This window comes from Xiphophorus maculatus, chromosome 10 (assembly GCF_002775205.1).
Source record: "Xiphophorus maculatus strain JP 163 A chromosome 10, X_maculatus-5.0-male, whole genome shotgun sequence".
NCBI classification, from domain to species: Eukaryota; Metazoa; Chordata; class Actinopteri; order Cyprinodontiformes; family Poeciliidae; genus Xiphophorus; species Xiphophorus maculatus.
The window spans coordinates 18801983-18817174 of record NC_036452.1 but is presented as its reverse complement, the minus strand read 5'-3'; the positions used below and the strand labels follow the sequence as shown (position 1 = coordinate 18817174).

The following is a 15192-nucleotide window of genomic DNA, read 5'->3' as shown; positions in this document are numbered from 1 at the left end:
AGGTGCCGTGTTCAGCCAGCGTTCCCTCCCTCTACCTTTTCTCTCACCCTTTCCTTTCCACCGATTCCTCCCTCCCCCGAATGTCTGCTCTCTACATGCAGCTGCCGAATAAACCGAATCCTGGAGTCTCCACGGGGCAACGCGCTGCTGGTCGGAGTGGGCGGCAGCGGCAAGCAGAGCCTGACCCGACTGGCTGCCTTCATCTCCAATCTGGAGGTTTTTCAGATCACCTTGAGAAAAAGCTACAGTCTCGCAGACCTAAAGGTTAGGAAAGGATACCAGACAACCTTATTTTTTTTTCTTATTTTGTCACTTTATTTATGTCTGGACATTGATGCAGTTCTAACACATGAATATGCATTAGAATATTCAAATATAGCTGTAGCTTTATGTTTAGGATCGCTGGCCTGCTGCAGAGGGAGTCTCTATCTAGGTGTCAAGTTTTCTAACATGTATTTTTTCCAGCAGTACCCTGTATTTATGTCCATCTATCATGTCAGCAAAGCTGAACAGCAACATGCACCAGGGGAGGCACATTTCAGCACGTCTTTTGACAGGCAAATGACGCCTTCACCAGACCTTAGGCACGTTGCACTGAATTGTGCTGAAACACAAGAAATTGCTACGTCTGTAGATTTTAGCTACATGTAGATATCTAGTTATGCCAGCAGGTGGCACAGCTTACTACTAGAAACGTAAAGCATTACTTGAAACAATGAAATAAATTTGTCATACAATAAAATGCTCACTGTATAAATCTTTTAAATTTCAGAATATTAGCTTAGCATTGCTTCTCCTCAACCAGGTTCCTTGAGAGAAATCTGTCACCAGAATTTTGCCGCTGTCTTCATGTTGACGACTCGTGGGTCGTACGTTTCTGGATATTTTTCAACCTCAGTCAATAATCTTTGCTCGTTCATATTTTTATATTGTTCCCAGAAATACACAGCACTTACAAAAGACATGGAAGAATAAATAATGTGCATAGTTTTTTTCTGCACATCTGATGCTGCCGGTTTTTGCTGAAGACGAGCCTCGCCTCAGCATACTGCTGCCACCACCATGTTTCAAAGGGGGAAGTTATGTGCCACACATTTTTTTGTACAGTTTTGCCATTGACCAGAAAGTTCAAAATCCAAATTTTGTTGTATAAGACTACAGTGCCTTCTTGATACTTGTGTTGATAGTTTTTTTTTGTGTCACAGTTAGTATTTTTAGCTGAGGCTCAATAAGATTTTCAAAGCATGAGTCATTGTTTTCTACACCAACCCAGCTTTTAACTTCTCCTTATGTTTTGACCCTGACCTGTCAGAAAAAAAAAAACAGCTGGATTTTTATTGAGATTAAGTTACTTAAAGGGTGGACTCATAGAGTCCACCAATAGGACTTTTAGAGTAAGAGGGGTCGATGTCGTGATTATTATGCACACCACTAAATAATATGGCATGCATAGGTAAACAAAATGTTGAAACCACAAATCAGTTTCCTTTAATTTCACTACTAGGCACTACTTTGTATTGATCTATCATAAATTAGTAAATAAGTTGAAGTTTGTGGTTGAAATATAACAAATTATGAAGTTCAAAGAGTATAAATCCTGTTTATTGACTTCAAACAGGATAAGGTTGTTTGAATGTCAGATGCTTTTGGGTGCGAGAAATTCCTTTTATCATACAAATCTACAGTTCCACTCTAACAGCTTCAGTTTCTTATATTTATATCCCTCCTTATCCTCCTCTTCCTCTCTCCTTCCCACCCAGACTGACCTGGCATCTCTCTACATCAAAGCTGGTGTGAAGAATGTTGGCACAGTGTTCCTAATGACTGACGGCCAAGTGGCAGATGAAAAGTTCCTCGTTCTGGTCAATGATCTTTTGGCATCGGGTAACAGCAAGCCTTTTCTGACTACTGCTTCCTATGGTTTCCAGGAAAAATGTATTTATTTATTGTTACAAAAAAACAGAGATGTCATTACTCAATATGGATATGACATTGTGAGGAACTGCAAGGATTCCTCTTTAAACTCTGAAGTTTTAAAGAGTCCAATCCATCAAGGTCTTTACTGTTCTTTTGTAATAATTTTGAATTTATTGTGAAATATATGAATTTTAATGTAACGCAATTGTCCATGGACAATGAAAACTACTTCCTGAACACATAAAAATGCAAAACAATTGTGCTAAAGGGCAAAACATTTTCAGTTATAGTCTCAGGAATTTCATTACCTCACTTCTTTGGCTTTGTTCCGATGTGACCTTTACCAAAATTTAGCACACTGACATACACAGTGGATACAGAGTTATTTTAGAGCTTGTCTGCCTTTCTCTTCACAAAGGGCCCTCAATCCAAGTACAATGAATATCTCCAGCTAAAGCACTACCTTTTAAAATTGTGCAATCCAAAGCCCTAGAACAGGGGTGTCAAACTCCAGTCCTCAAGGGCCGGTGTCCTGCAGTTTTTAGATGTGCCACAGGTATAAAACACTGGAATGAAATGACTTAATTGCCTCCTCTTTGTGTAGATCAGTTCTCCAGAGCCTTGCTAATGACCTAATTATTCTGTTCAGGTGTGGTGCAGCAGAGGCACATCTAAAAGTTGCAGGACACCGGCCCTTGAGGACTGGAGTTTGACACCCCTGCCCTAGAACTTTCCTGAGCTAGTCATCCAGAGATGGATCACAGAGTGTTTCATGCACCAAGCAAACACCACATGCATACTTTTAGCCTTTACTCTGGCATAGTCTGGGTCTACAATAATGTCTGTTTTTTAATGTAAATTTTTTTATTGGCTATTTCTTGAAATTAGAACTAGGCAATAATTTTTCATCCACCTACTTTTTATATCTTTAATAGCCAATTGGCAACCTCGACAGAGCCCTAGATCATCACAGGGTGTCACAAGGACTGACAAGACAGAATAACCATTTAAGCAAACACTCATACATAGGTGCCATTGATTGTAATTATTCTAACAAGCATGTATTTGGGCTGCTCAGTGGCATAGTTGGTAGCACTGTTGCACTGCATGTTCTCCCTGTGCATGCCTGAGTTCTCTCCAGGTACTCCGGCTTCCTCCTACAGTCCAAAAACATGACTGTCAGGTTAATTTGTCTCTCTAAATTCTCCCTAGGTGTGAGTGTGTGTTTGCATGGTTGTGTGTCCTGTCTGTTTCTGTTTCTGTTCCCCGCCTCTCGCCCCAAACTTTCGCTGGAGATAGGCACCAGCACCCCTTCGACCGCACTAGGGACAAGGGTGTAAAAAATTGCATGGATGGGTGAATGTGTTTGCACTGTGGAAGAAAACCAGAGTAGGTGAAAACATGCAGAAAAGTAACAGCTGAGGTTGATAGCCCAGACTTTATTGTTGTGTGAAAGAAGTATTTCCCCAATCCCAGGCATTCAACTTGGTTGTGGCTACAGCTAACAGCTAAATTGTACTCACAGATGGGCAAAGAAAACTGGTTTTAAAGCATAAGAATCTGTAATAAAAGGCTCTGAGAACAGACAGTGTTTTTTCTCTCAAAAGTCGAGCTTAGTGGTGAGATGTTCTGAAGACATACATCCCACAACGTAGTGTGGAGCCGCATCATTTCATTGAGACTTGTACAGCCTTTATAGACCGTAGAAATTTTTTTTTCTCTCACATCAGTAAACAATACATGTTGTACAGTAGCCATTTCTTCATTTTCCAACTCTGACTTTCCTCTGGTCACTTTCAGCACTCATGACACTCTAACACTGCTCTTAAGTACGTCACAGACTACAAACGTAAAACACAACAGGATACCAAACTCATTCGGCAACAGAAAAGGCACCAACAGGTTACTACATGTGGTTCTCATTGTCCCTTGTTGCCAAGAATTGGGGAAACAGCCTTTCAGATCAGGATCTTTGGAGAAAAGAAGCTGTTATTGATTCAGTTTTTATTAGCCTTTCAAGCTTTTTGAATGAACTGGTGGAGACCACTGCTCAAGAAAATATAGTAACATTTTACAGGAAATGGTAAATATGTTTGGGAAAAACCTAGCTGCTGAAAAGCTGGAAACCTGAGTATATTGAGATCCCTACATTGTATTCCCAGACTGTGCAGGCATCTGCCAGTAAACACACCAGCAGGCTGTGGTTTTTGGAAACAAACATTTGCCTTGGAGGTCTTTGTTCTGTCTCTCAAGAATCTCTCTTTCATCTGCTGCTCTCACTTTGCCAGAAGATGATGTCTTTAACCTAGTCTAGGTGATGTTGAAATATTAACCCCCTCACTTCCGTCTCTTGGATTTGTGTTCTTGCTACCTCAAATTTCTGTTATGTTTTAGCTTTCACAGCTGATAAAACTATATAAAAACATAGGGTGTGTTAAATAGTAAGGTAACCAGTTTTGCACATTTAAAAATATACATAAAAATATAAAATTGATCGACACCTGTTTCGATATCAATCAGAATCAATCAGTTATTAGTGCAATAATGGAAATCAAGTTTCAAAAGAACAAAAATATAAATGCATGACCTACACACCACTAATGACTGACCTTATAGATATAGTAAAGATTTAATAAACTCTACCTTAACTCCAAACCTAGAAAGAGATGGAAATTAAACCCAGAGTCCAGGTGAGGAGGGCGTTAATCAAATAAGCAACCAAGAGTCCAAAGATACACTTTATGGAACCAGACAGATCTTCTGTAGAGATGGTAATATTTGTCAACGGGCCATTATCACCCACACATCTTACAGAGCTAGGTATTCATAGTCACCAAGAAAAAGCAAGCACTAATACAAAACTTTGTCAGAAAGCTTGGATTGAACCAAGAGGCATGTTGGAAAAAATTGCCGCTGTCAGATGAGACGTATGTAAAAGCAACACAATGTCTGGTGCAATCCCAGTCTTCCAGAAAAAGAACAGAACAGAGGTTTTCCTTCCAGCTGAGCAATTACCCTCAACAGATTGCTAAAGCAACAGGGGGTGACCTTTTTGGGATGTGGAGGAAAGCCAAGACCTCAACCCAAGATTTTAGTGCGTAGATGTGCCAACCCTGTCGAAATTTTCCCTGACTGACTTGATGCTTGATTGCTGCTAGAAGTCTTTAGCTCATATTCTGCAAATGTGTGCTCCGAAAGAATACATTTATCATAAAAACAGGTTAAGCTACTGTTCTGATGACATCATAGGCTAACTAAATTAATCTTAGTTGCATTAAAACTGAATGGATATAGCTGTTTGAAAGGATTTTGTTCTGCCGAAACATCAAAGATGAGCTTGCAGCAGGGAGCAGCTGGAGTTATGTTGTTAAATAATGATTCAGAAACCTTAGGTTCCATGGGCTGAAGTTTCTTGGACTCATTATAGACTCATACATCCATCTGCACATTCCAGGCTCATCAGTTACTCGAGTGGAGTTGTGACTTAAAGCAGATATCTGTATTAGCATAAGTCCTCTGCATGATCTCCTGCAGTCTCCACCTCTATTACCACAGCAAGATTTGATTTAAGAGTCTCTGTGCTCAGTGTCAGCTCCGATCCCAACAAGATAAGAAACTTTTCCAGAGTTTTCAGACAGCTAAAGCTCACATTAAGAAGAGGTCTGCAGGCATGGCAATAATGTGATTCATTTTATTCATTCCAGGAGAGATTCCCGACCTGTTCCCAGACGATGAGGTTGAGAACATCATTGGCAGCGTGAGGCCAGAGGTCCGTAGCTCGGGATTGATGGATACGAGAGAAAACTGCTGGAAGTTCTTCATCGACCGCGTTCGCAGGCAGCTCAAGGTGAAGCAGACAGATAGGACAAAGGCTCGGTTGTTTTTTTTCACTACTGTGAATTTCTAAAGTAATCATCCAGAAACAACCATTCTCAGTGGCTCCCTTCCAGGGGAGAGTTACGCATTAATCTTCTTCGCTGAGCTTCGCCTATGTTTGATCTCCATCCTTTCCTAATATCGCAAAAGCTTGCCACCTCACACTCTAATTTACCATTCCCAAATAAAAAAAAGAACCTCTCAAACTTAGATAAACATCTGGCTTTATGAAGGAGCTTCTCCCCAGACAATTTTCTTCCCTGACACTTTCAGATGAACTTGAATACATTGGGAGGCGGCGGACGTCATTATAAATCACCAGCATGAGCAGAAAAGCTGCCGTTTAGCTGCAGATAATTTCACCGACGTGTAGTCGCTTTGTTCCCCCTGGGGAGGGAGAGCTTCCAGAGGGCTGCTTATCCTGTCATTATTATAGCATACACCACCACATCCCCCACCCCCAGCACCAACCTCTCTAGATTGGGGAGTGAATAAATAAAGAAGGCATTCCCATGGGCAATCTTCTAAAGAGTGGATTTCTGACTGTTTAGTTATTTCTGTTTAAACTGCTTGTCTGGGTGGAAAGGACACTTTCCCAGAAATGTTGGCAAGCTTCAATCATTGCATGAAATGTGCTGAGGGCGTGTTTCAGCATGTCGCGCGGGGTGTTGAGCATAAATTGCCAAACTAGGCCACAATTTAACATGCTTTGGGAAGTTTTTTGATGAGTTGCTCCCAGTGTATGGGGATGGGTTTGAGGGGTCAACAAGGGAAATGGGATAGCATGATCCTCGGTACTAATTGGCGGTCAATCCCTTCGCCACACACTCGGTGACAAATATGCCCAGAAGAAATGATTCACATCTTATTTGGACCTAATTTGGTACACATGCAGACCAGCAATGGTTATGTAAATGATTCCATTGTGTGTGGGTGCTCTCACATACCTATTGATTCCAACATAGGGCGACTGTGCCATCTGCACACTCCACATGCTGACAAATTTCACAATATGACCTGTCTTGCAAACCAACAAAATGGATCCCTATCAACCTTTGCTGTGTGTTGGTAACGTTGTCTAACTCCTCAAGGAGACATCTTCTGTGTCTACTAACCTTCACTTAGGCGTTTCACTAACTTTCAGAGAATCTGTGTTGGCTCATTACACCATCCCTCTACTTGTGATGCCACCTCCGAGTCTCTCAGAAGTGGTGTTCATTGTTGTTTTTCTATATTAAATATTTTATATGAAATATAGTAAAGCAGGGTCTGTGCTCTGATAATTAATAGTAAGTTGTCTTACTATTAATTTGTCTATTCACAAACACTGAAAAACGTATACCTCAGTCGACATAGTAATTTAGTTTTATAACATTATACAACAAATGATTTATTTTCTCTGTGGTTTGTGGAATAGTGTAGAAATTGATTACATATCTAAAAGCACGCAACATGATATAAAAACAGCGTAATACTAAAAACGGCATAATATTAAGAGCAGTTCCACAGACCGAAATCTGTGTAGCAGACAGTCCCGTATTTCTGTTGCTAAGGTCGTCATCCTGTTTCCCCGATTGCAGTAGTTCAAAGGGTTCACGGTGAGAGTGTGATGAACTTCTGCTGAAAGAGAGAACAAATATTTTTCCTTGGGCCCAGGCCTTTGAATCACACCTCCTGATTAATAATTTAGTCTAAAATTAAACTTCACCCTGATCCCACAGATACTTTTATAAATGGGTTTACTGAATATTCCATGAGGGTTGATTAAACTTTTCAACATGCACCTCCACGTTTTCTTCTTTCTTTCCAGCCATAAGAAGGTAATATAAAGACTAAAGATGAACTATTGTTTAAGATGTTACAGAAAGGCCTTGAATAAAACTCCACCTTCGCTGCTTTTTTTTCTCCTCTTCCTCTGAGCTGAGTGATTACCATCAGCAGTGTCTCTGGGTGTGCCTTCTGCTTGTTTGTTTCTTCAGTTTGAATTTGTCGAGCATCTGGCTGAGTGTCTCAACAAGCCAGCTGTTAGTCTCCAGCAGTGAAAATCAGTCTGACATATCCCACAGCTCTACACACCCCTTTAATCCACATACTTGATGGAAGCTTTATTTGCCTACTGATGGAGCTGCAGATAATTAATTCACAGTTCTCCATCACCCCTCTTGACCGGGAAGGCGTATTAGTCTGAGCGCGCCTTTCTTCTGTAAGTCTTCTGTGAATCTACATGTATCCACCTAAATAACTCAATGACTGCAATCTATTTGTGTGTTGGAGTTCAACCTATGACGTTTGGTGCCATCACTTCCAGGTTGCCCTGTGCTTCTCTCCGGTCGGCAGTAAACTGAGGGATCGGAGCAGGAAGTTCCCGGCTGTGGTCAACTGCACGGCGATCGACTGGTTCCACGAGTGGCCACGGGAGGCGCTGGAGTCGGTCAGCCTCAGGTTCCTGCAGGAGGTGGAGAACATCGAAGTGAGAGAAACTCCCGGTTGAATATACACAGTACACACAGAAAGGAAGTCACCCACAAAAAAAAGAAAATTCTTCCTCTGAAAATGTAATTTAGAGTGTCAGCCACCGTGACGCAACAAATGCGATATTATTTTCAAATGCAGACTGAAGGCCACAAAATTAAATTCCATGCCTCAGCCTGAGGAAGTACCGTCCCTTGCTGCAATCTGCACGCTCCCCCTACTTCCAGTGTGAAATAACTGCTGACTTTTAAATCATGCAGCCCCAGGTGAAGGAGTCGGTGAGCAGATTCATGGCTTACGTCCACACCAGTGTCAATCAAACATCCACGGAGTACCTGGCTAATGAGCGGCGCTACAACTACACCACGCCCAAGTCTTTCCTGGAGCAGATCAAGCTGTATCGCAGTCTGCTGGGCCAGAAGAGCAAAGATCTCACCGCCAAGATGGAGAGGCTGGAAAACGGCCTGCAGAAGCTCAGCAGCACATCTGCTCAGGTATTTGCATCTTTAATGGAACCTCTGTTGAAAAATTCATCCCTGCAACTAGATATTTAATTACCTAGAGAGAAATTTAATTGATACACGTGCAGGCCAGTGACAGGTGGAGAAATGCTATACCTGGAAGGAGCTGGCATGCCTAGAATGTAGCATTAGAAGTGGTAAGTAGTGACATTATAAGTGGAGGAGTACAGTCAGTCTTCTTAGAGTCAGTCAGAACAATGACTGTAGTCTTCACATCTTTAATACGAACTTTAACCAGTAGGAGGCAGAACAAGATGCTGTGGTATTAGAAGAGCCTGAAATGTCTGATCAAAGTTAGATGCGTTTCACTTGATTTGTATTGTCATGACTTTGTTTGGTGTTACAAGTGGAAGCCCATGCTTCTCATTAAATGATACAAGTGCCATTGCTAATATTTAGTCTGCTATTAATGCTAATTATGCAGCATTCCTAAGTATCATAATTAGTTTCTAATGATGAAACTTCAATATGTGTTCCAGTTGAAAATCAGACTGATATGGTAATTGATTTGTTCAACCAGGCTAACAAATTAGCAACTCAAGCATTTAACACAAACATCTTTGGTTTATTTTTCAAAATTACCTTTAAAATGTTTGTTTCTTTTATCAATATTAAAGCCATTCAAGGAAATTCTTTTTGTTTTCATGATACACCAGAGCAAATTGAAAATCTCTGTTGCAATGTTGTTTTAAAATATCCACTGCATTGCTGCAACCTCCACACTCTCACCAAACGCTCCACCCCCAATCCATCCTACAACCCTGGTGTCAGGAACAAAGAGGATTAAGAGTGTACTTTTCATTCATCAGTGTGGGATACAGTGAAGCCTGAATGCAATGCAGAGCTGAAGGCAATAGAAACACTTTCTGATTTGTACCGCATAACTACAAAGGCTCTAAAATCCTTTTGTAGGGGAACTGATGTCGCATATTAAGATAAAATTCTTAAGAAACATCTAAAAACAGTTTATTTGTTAGTAAATGTATTTGTTTGTAAATACAAATAAATACAGTACCAAATAATAGTTACTTATTCATTTAATTTTTAATCGTACAGGGTAAATATGGAGATGTGAAATATTCTACAAGTTTGTGACAACCATTGTAAAACCTTGTCCCTGAATTGTAATTTGGAATAAAAATGAGCCGCAAGCTGTACTTGAGTGCTCTAGAAGGCATTCATACACAAGACAGGTGTATGACAACCATATAGAAGCTTTAATAATGATTAAACCTTGAACAGAATTACAGCTGTCAAAAATCATTCATATTTCTGGTTACTCTGATGCTTTCTCTGAGTAAACTAGTAAGATATTGTCATGGCTGTCAATGACTGTTTTGTTGCAGGAACATCATTAAAAGTTGTCTGGTATGTTTTCCAGAAGAAGGCACTAATGGACCTCCATACTGTTACAGATGCTGGCATTTGAAGAAGAATTACACATATCCAAATTAACAATTAGTCATATAATTGTATTTATTTCATCTCTTGGTAATCATGACTATATAATAGCCTTTATTCACTTGCATGAAAATAACTGAACAGCTATGTTATTGAGAAATAATCCCATCATGTCAACAGTTAAATTGATAGTGGAATCATAAAGAACCCTTTAACTTGTATTTTCTACTACATTTCCTATATAAATGCCTAATTAATCTTGTTTATTTTTTAAATCCAATACAATCAACCAGTAAAACCTTAAAATAAATCCCCATTATAAATGATTAAAGAGACTAATAATGCCTTTCAAAAGCATTTGGACCGCCTGATATTTTACACATTTGTTCTTTTTAGAACCCCAAATTTTATGTTATTCTTTTGGGATTTGGCTTGTGATATACAAACAAAAAAAATTGTGAAGTGACTGAAAGAAAACATATGGTTTGTTTTCAAATAAAAACCTGAAAAGTGTGTTGTGCTGCCATGACAAAGCCTTTCACATCTGGAGATAGGAAGTCGTGCTGTGTTAGGTTTGTCTCCCACCAGAGCTGTGGGTCGCTGACACTCCTCCAGAGTTACCAGAGCCTTTTATGTGCCTTCTGAAGATGACTCAGTTGATTAAATTTAATTTTGGGGTATAAGTGAAAATAGAGCTGGATGGAAATACTTGTCAGACCTTTCAGATTTATATTTGCAAAATTTAGGGTTGGTTTATCATGTCAAAGCCTGAGAGAATTTGTTTAGATTTGTGGTCATAATTTGACGAAATACGAAAAAAACAATCAAGGGGTGTTAATACTTAATGAAGGCACAACATTTTCCATCTTACATCTGTGTATGACTTGACGGCACATAGATTTGCAAAACTGTTTGCAATGAAGACTACAAGATTAGTTGTATGAAATTATGATTTGCATAAGGTAATGTTTCCATCTTTAATATCCACACCTGGATCCATTTGTTCTAATGTTTACCATCTCTACTGTTTGCCAGAGGAGGACTATATGAATAATGGAATGCAAAGTCTGAGTGTGAAGCAGTCCTAATTATAGTGGGCCTGCTATCCTCTGTGAGTTAATGCAGAACCAACTACACAAACACAGTTTCACTTTGGCATAACATGCATCTCTGCTGCTTTGCATAAACAGGCCCACACATTCCCACCCGCACAAAATCACACATGCATAAACACCCATTGCGCATAAGTGACGTCGGTGCTGAAAACCACAGTGTGTCCTGTTTTCTGTTTCCCCCATCTCCCATTTACTGTAGAACTCAGCCACCGCATATACATTATATATAGGGGTTATTATGCTAACTGGGGAGCTATTTTAATTAGAGAGCACACGCTTTACAGCAGCAGGCCACCATTAATGCAGCCCATATCTGTAAGTGCATCCATGCCAATGCCTGGCCTATTTGAAGTATTGTTATTTAACATTCTGCACAAGAGGATCCGTAGATCACCAGGGGCTGCCTTGGTCATGGTAAACAAAGACCAAGAGGGTTAAAGCAAGCCCTCTATATATGTGTGTGTGTAGGGCACTGTGAACGATCCTGTAGCTGTTTGAGTCATAAGCTCCCTTAGGAAAACATTAGTTTATTTATTTTTTCCTCCTCTTTGTGCATATACTGTCCCGCCCTTGGCTGCTTTAATTTTGATTTATGTTTGGATTTGGTAGTCTTACCACAAACGGCTATAAAAGATGGAGTGTTATAAGTCATCAAAATGAGTTGCAAGAAATTTAATAAGGAAGAAAAGGTATCATCAGTATTGTTAACCCTTCGCAAGGACTGCTTCTAGCTTCAGATTGCACTCAGTCATAGTCAGATTAAGAGCTCATCATTTCACAGACCCTAATATAAACCACCTCGTGTTAATCTGTATAGCCTATGAAGTGGTGTTAAATGTTGAAAGGTAAAATAATGCTCTATTATATGCTATATCAGGCAACTTTATTGTTCCACCTTTCTAACTACATGTGCTATCAATTAATATGGCTACATTTACAAAACTGCTTGCATTCATATATACTCACCAGCCACTTTATTAAGTATGACTGTTTAGTTGCTTGCTAACAGAAACAGTGAGTTCATCAATCCCGTAGCAGCTTCCTATTGCTTTTGGGCTTCTAGGCAAGATTAAAAAAAAGCCTTGATGAAGTTCAAAGGGAGCATCGGAATAGTAAGAAAGGGAATTTAGTGACTGTTACGTGACATGGTTGTTGATCCCAGACAAATGGGCTTTAGAATTTCATGACCTGCATTTAGCTGAAATTTTCATGCAAAATCATGTCAAGTTTACAGAGCATAGTTCAAAATAGAAAAAATATATACTTTGGGTGGCTGTTTTGGGAACAGAAATGCCTTGTTGATGTAGAAGTTAGAGGAGATTGGGTAGACTGGTGTGAAATGAAGAACAAATACTCATTTCAACCAAGGTATGTAAAATCTCACGTTGAACCTTGAAGATTGGCCTTTGTCTGTCTACAATTTACAAAAGTCTCACCAAAGTTGGACGGTAATAGGTTGCAACTACATTGAGCGTTCAAGTGGGGTTTAAGTCCGACTTTGACATTCAGACTGCAGGGTCAGTTTGGTTTAACCAACAAGAATCATTAATGGTTTTGAAGGTGGTGTAATGGTATGTAGGATATATTTTTACCAGTTGAACATAGTCCAAAACCAAGTCTACCTGAGTGATGCTGCTGACCTACATTTCTTTTATGGTACTTTGTTCACATCACACTCCATCATGTCATTGCTTGATAGGGTTTCCCATGGCAAATTTACCTGGGTCAGAGGTCACATACACACCAATTTAAAGACCTCAAAGGCACAACACCACCAGACGTTCTGCATGTGTTCAAACAGTGCTGTATTTGTTTGGTACGAATTGAATATTGGTCACTGAAAGCAGTTTAATTAAATCTTTCTAAGTTGGGTCAGGTAACTATGGTTTGTGACTTACGTTAGTTTATGTGAGAAGAACTCTGAATACTTCAGCCCAGCAAAACATTTCAATTTCATGATCCCAATTTTCTGAAACATTTTGAGATTGGTCCCTCTCATTTCCTTCATGACTATCTACCAGTGAACATACCAAAGTCTATAAAGACATGAAAGAAGTGAGGTTGGACTTTCAGAACTTGGTTTGCCTTGAGAGAAACATGACCTTAACCTGACAGAACAGAAAACAAAGCCTTCTTAAAATGCTTTGTTGAGGAGAGGCTGTTTTACCTTAATGGGGTGTTGGGCTAACAACCCGTTAAACTCTATTAGGAATTAGGAATTAGATGTCACTTGGGTTCATATGTGTGAAAGACTTTTTCCAACATTCTTAAAATTTTTAATATGCCCATATATATATATATATATATATATATATATATATATATATATATAATCCAACTAATCTGACTCTTATTATGAAAATATAATTTCCGTGAGCTTCATAAGCTCCCCTGCAGACTTTTGTGGTTTCTGTTGTGAAAACAAAGGAAGTAATATCTTTTCTAATAGTATTATTTTTCTCAATATAGAGGGATGTGTAGCACCTCAAACAAAGAGTTGCAGAAACAGCAGTCCTGGTGGGTCTTTACAGACGGTAAAGCATTGGCAAATCTTTACCCTAACGGGTCAGAAACTGGAAGCAGGCAGATGTTTCTTTGTTTTATGAATGAAGCTATAGATACAATGCGAGCCACTCAGTGAAATCTCCAACTCTGCCCATAAGCTATCTCACGCATGGCTGAATTCGTACAGTCTGTTGCCGTGGTATAAAATATCTTGCCCTAAGAAACAGTTGTTCCAATTTACATTTACAGCAACAGGGACTGAATGTGGGTTGTCTCATAAAGACAGTCAGGAGCAGAGAGACATTTTTTTTGTTTTGTTTTGTTTTCCTCTGCTTGGATTTCCATCTGCAGCATATAAACAGAGAAACGGCTCAGATGTACTGAATATCACCCATGTCCTCCACCAATTAGTGTGTCCCTGTTTCCCCTATCCACCTCCTTCCTTTCTCCCCCACTGCCTATTCATCATGTTGATGGCTCACTTGGTGATGGTCTCATATTCAACCAATTCTTTTTGCATGGAACTGTAGCGAGCCGAAACGGCTGTCTTCCCCCTGGCCTTATTTCCAGTTGGTTAATTAGCTGAAAGACAAGCTGGAAAAACAGTTTGTTTTTATTTCCCCCGTGCAACGGTTTTGATGGAGTCGGACAGCGATGCCGAGCCCCATTTGTTTGGGAGTTATAGGGAATTTGTAACAGCTTTAATTTCTCTTTATGACTGTCCTTGGTCTCTGTTAGTGAGTGTGTGTATTTGTGTATATGTGTGCTGATAGCAGCTCTTGATCCTAAAGCTTTTTTTTTCACTCCCCCTCCCCAGAAATCCATGCCATTCATCTTTTCAGTGGCTTTATCTGCTTGGACAGGGAAAGATTTTCTCTACATAATGGATTAAAGGTCACATGGCACAATCCAGCACGGCACAACATCTTATCATCAAAAGGTTTAGGGCACTTTGTGGGGCTTATTTGTTAGGCTTTCCCAGTCACAGAATCATATCCATTGCTTTGAACGACTAAGGAGATGTTTAGATTTCAGTTAAATGGTGGCTGAGCTTTGTCACCAGTTGTATTCGCCACATGGTACAATCACCGACAATAAACGATCAGTTCCACTAAAGCATGTGAGACTTTAAATGAGATAACGGACTCATTTGCTGCAATGAGTTACAAGATGATTGCCACAATAACAAAAATAGATAGTTTATTGCTACGTTTTGTGGATTACAACCCTTATATTTAGAATCAGGTTGCACTAGTGCGGATATTTTACCTGACAAGGTATTCAAAGTATCTTTTTGATAAAGACACTAATATGAACCCCATGCTTGTTTTTTTGATTTCCCCCATGTCTGTACTTGATGCATAAATACACAATATGTTTTTTTT

At 39.7% G+C, this 15192-nt stretch overlaps 1 protein-coding gene across 3 annotated transcripts in view; it reads left to right on the top strand.

Annotated features, from left to right (window-relative positions):
* Window positions 1-15192, top strand: part of LOC102234985 (dynein heavy chain 9, axonemal) — a 162541-nt gene that overhangs the window by 83144 nt on the left and 64205 nt on the right. For all 3 annotated transcript variants that reach the window (XM_005809964.3, XM_023341256.1, XM_023341257.1), the window contains 5 exons: window positions 102-264; window positions 1761-1884; window positions 5622-5764; window positions 8102-8263; window positions 8526-8759. In XM_005809964.3, the coding sequence (XP_005810021.3) occupies window positions 102-264; window positions 1761-1884; window positions 5622-5764; window positions 8102-8263; window positions 8526-8759 (826 nt within the window). The remainder of the gene's footprint in view (window positions 1-101; window positions 265-1760; window positions 1885-5621; window positions 5765-8101; window positions 8264-8525; window positions 8760-15192) is intronic.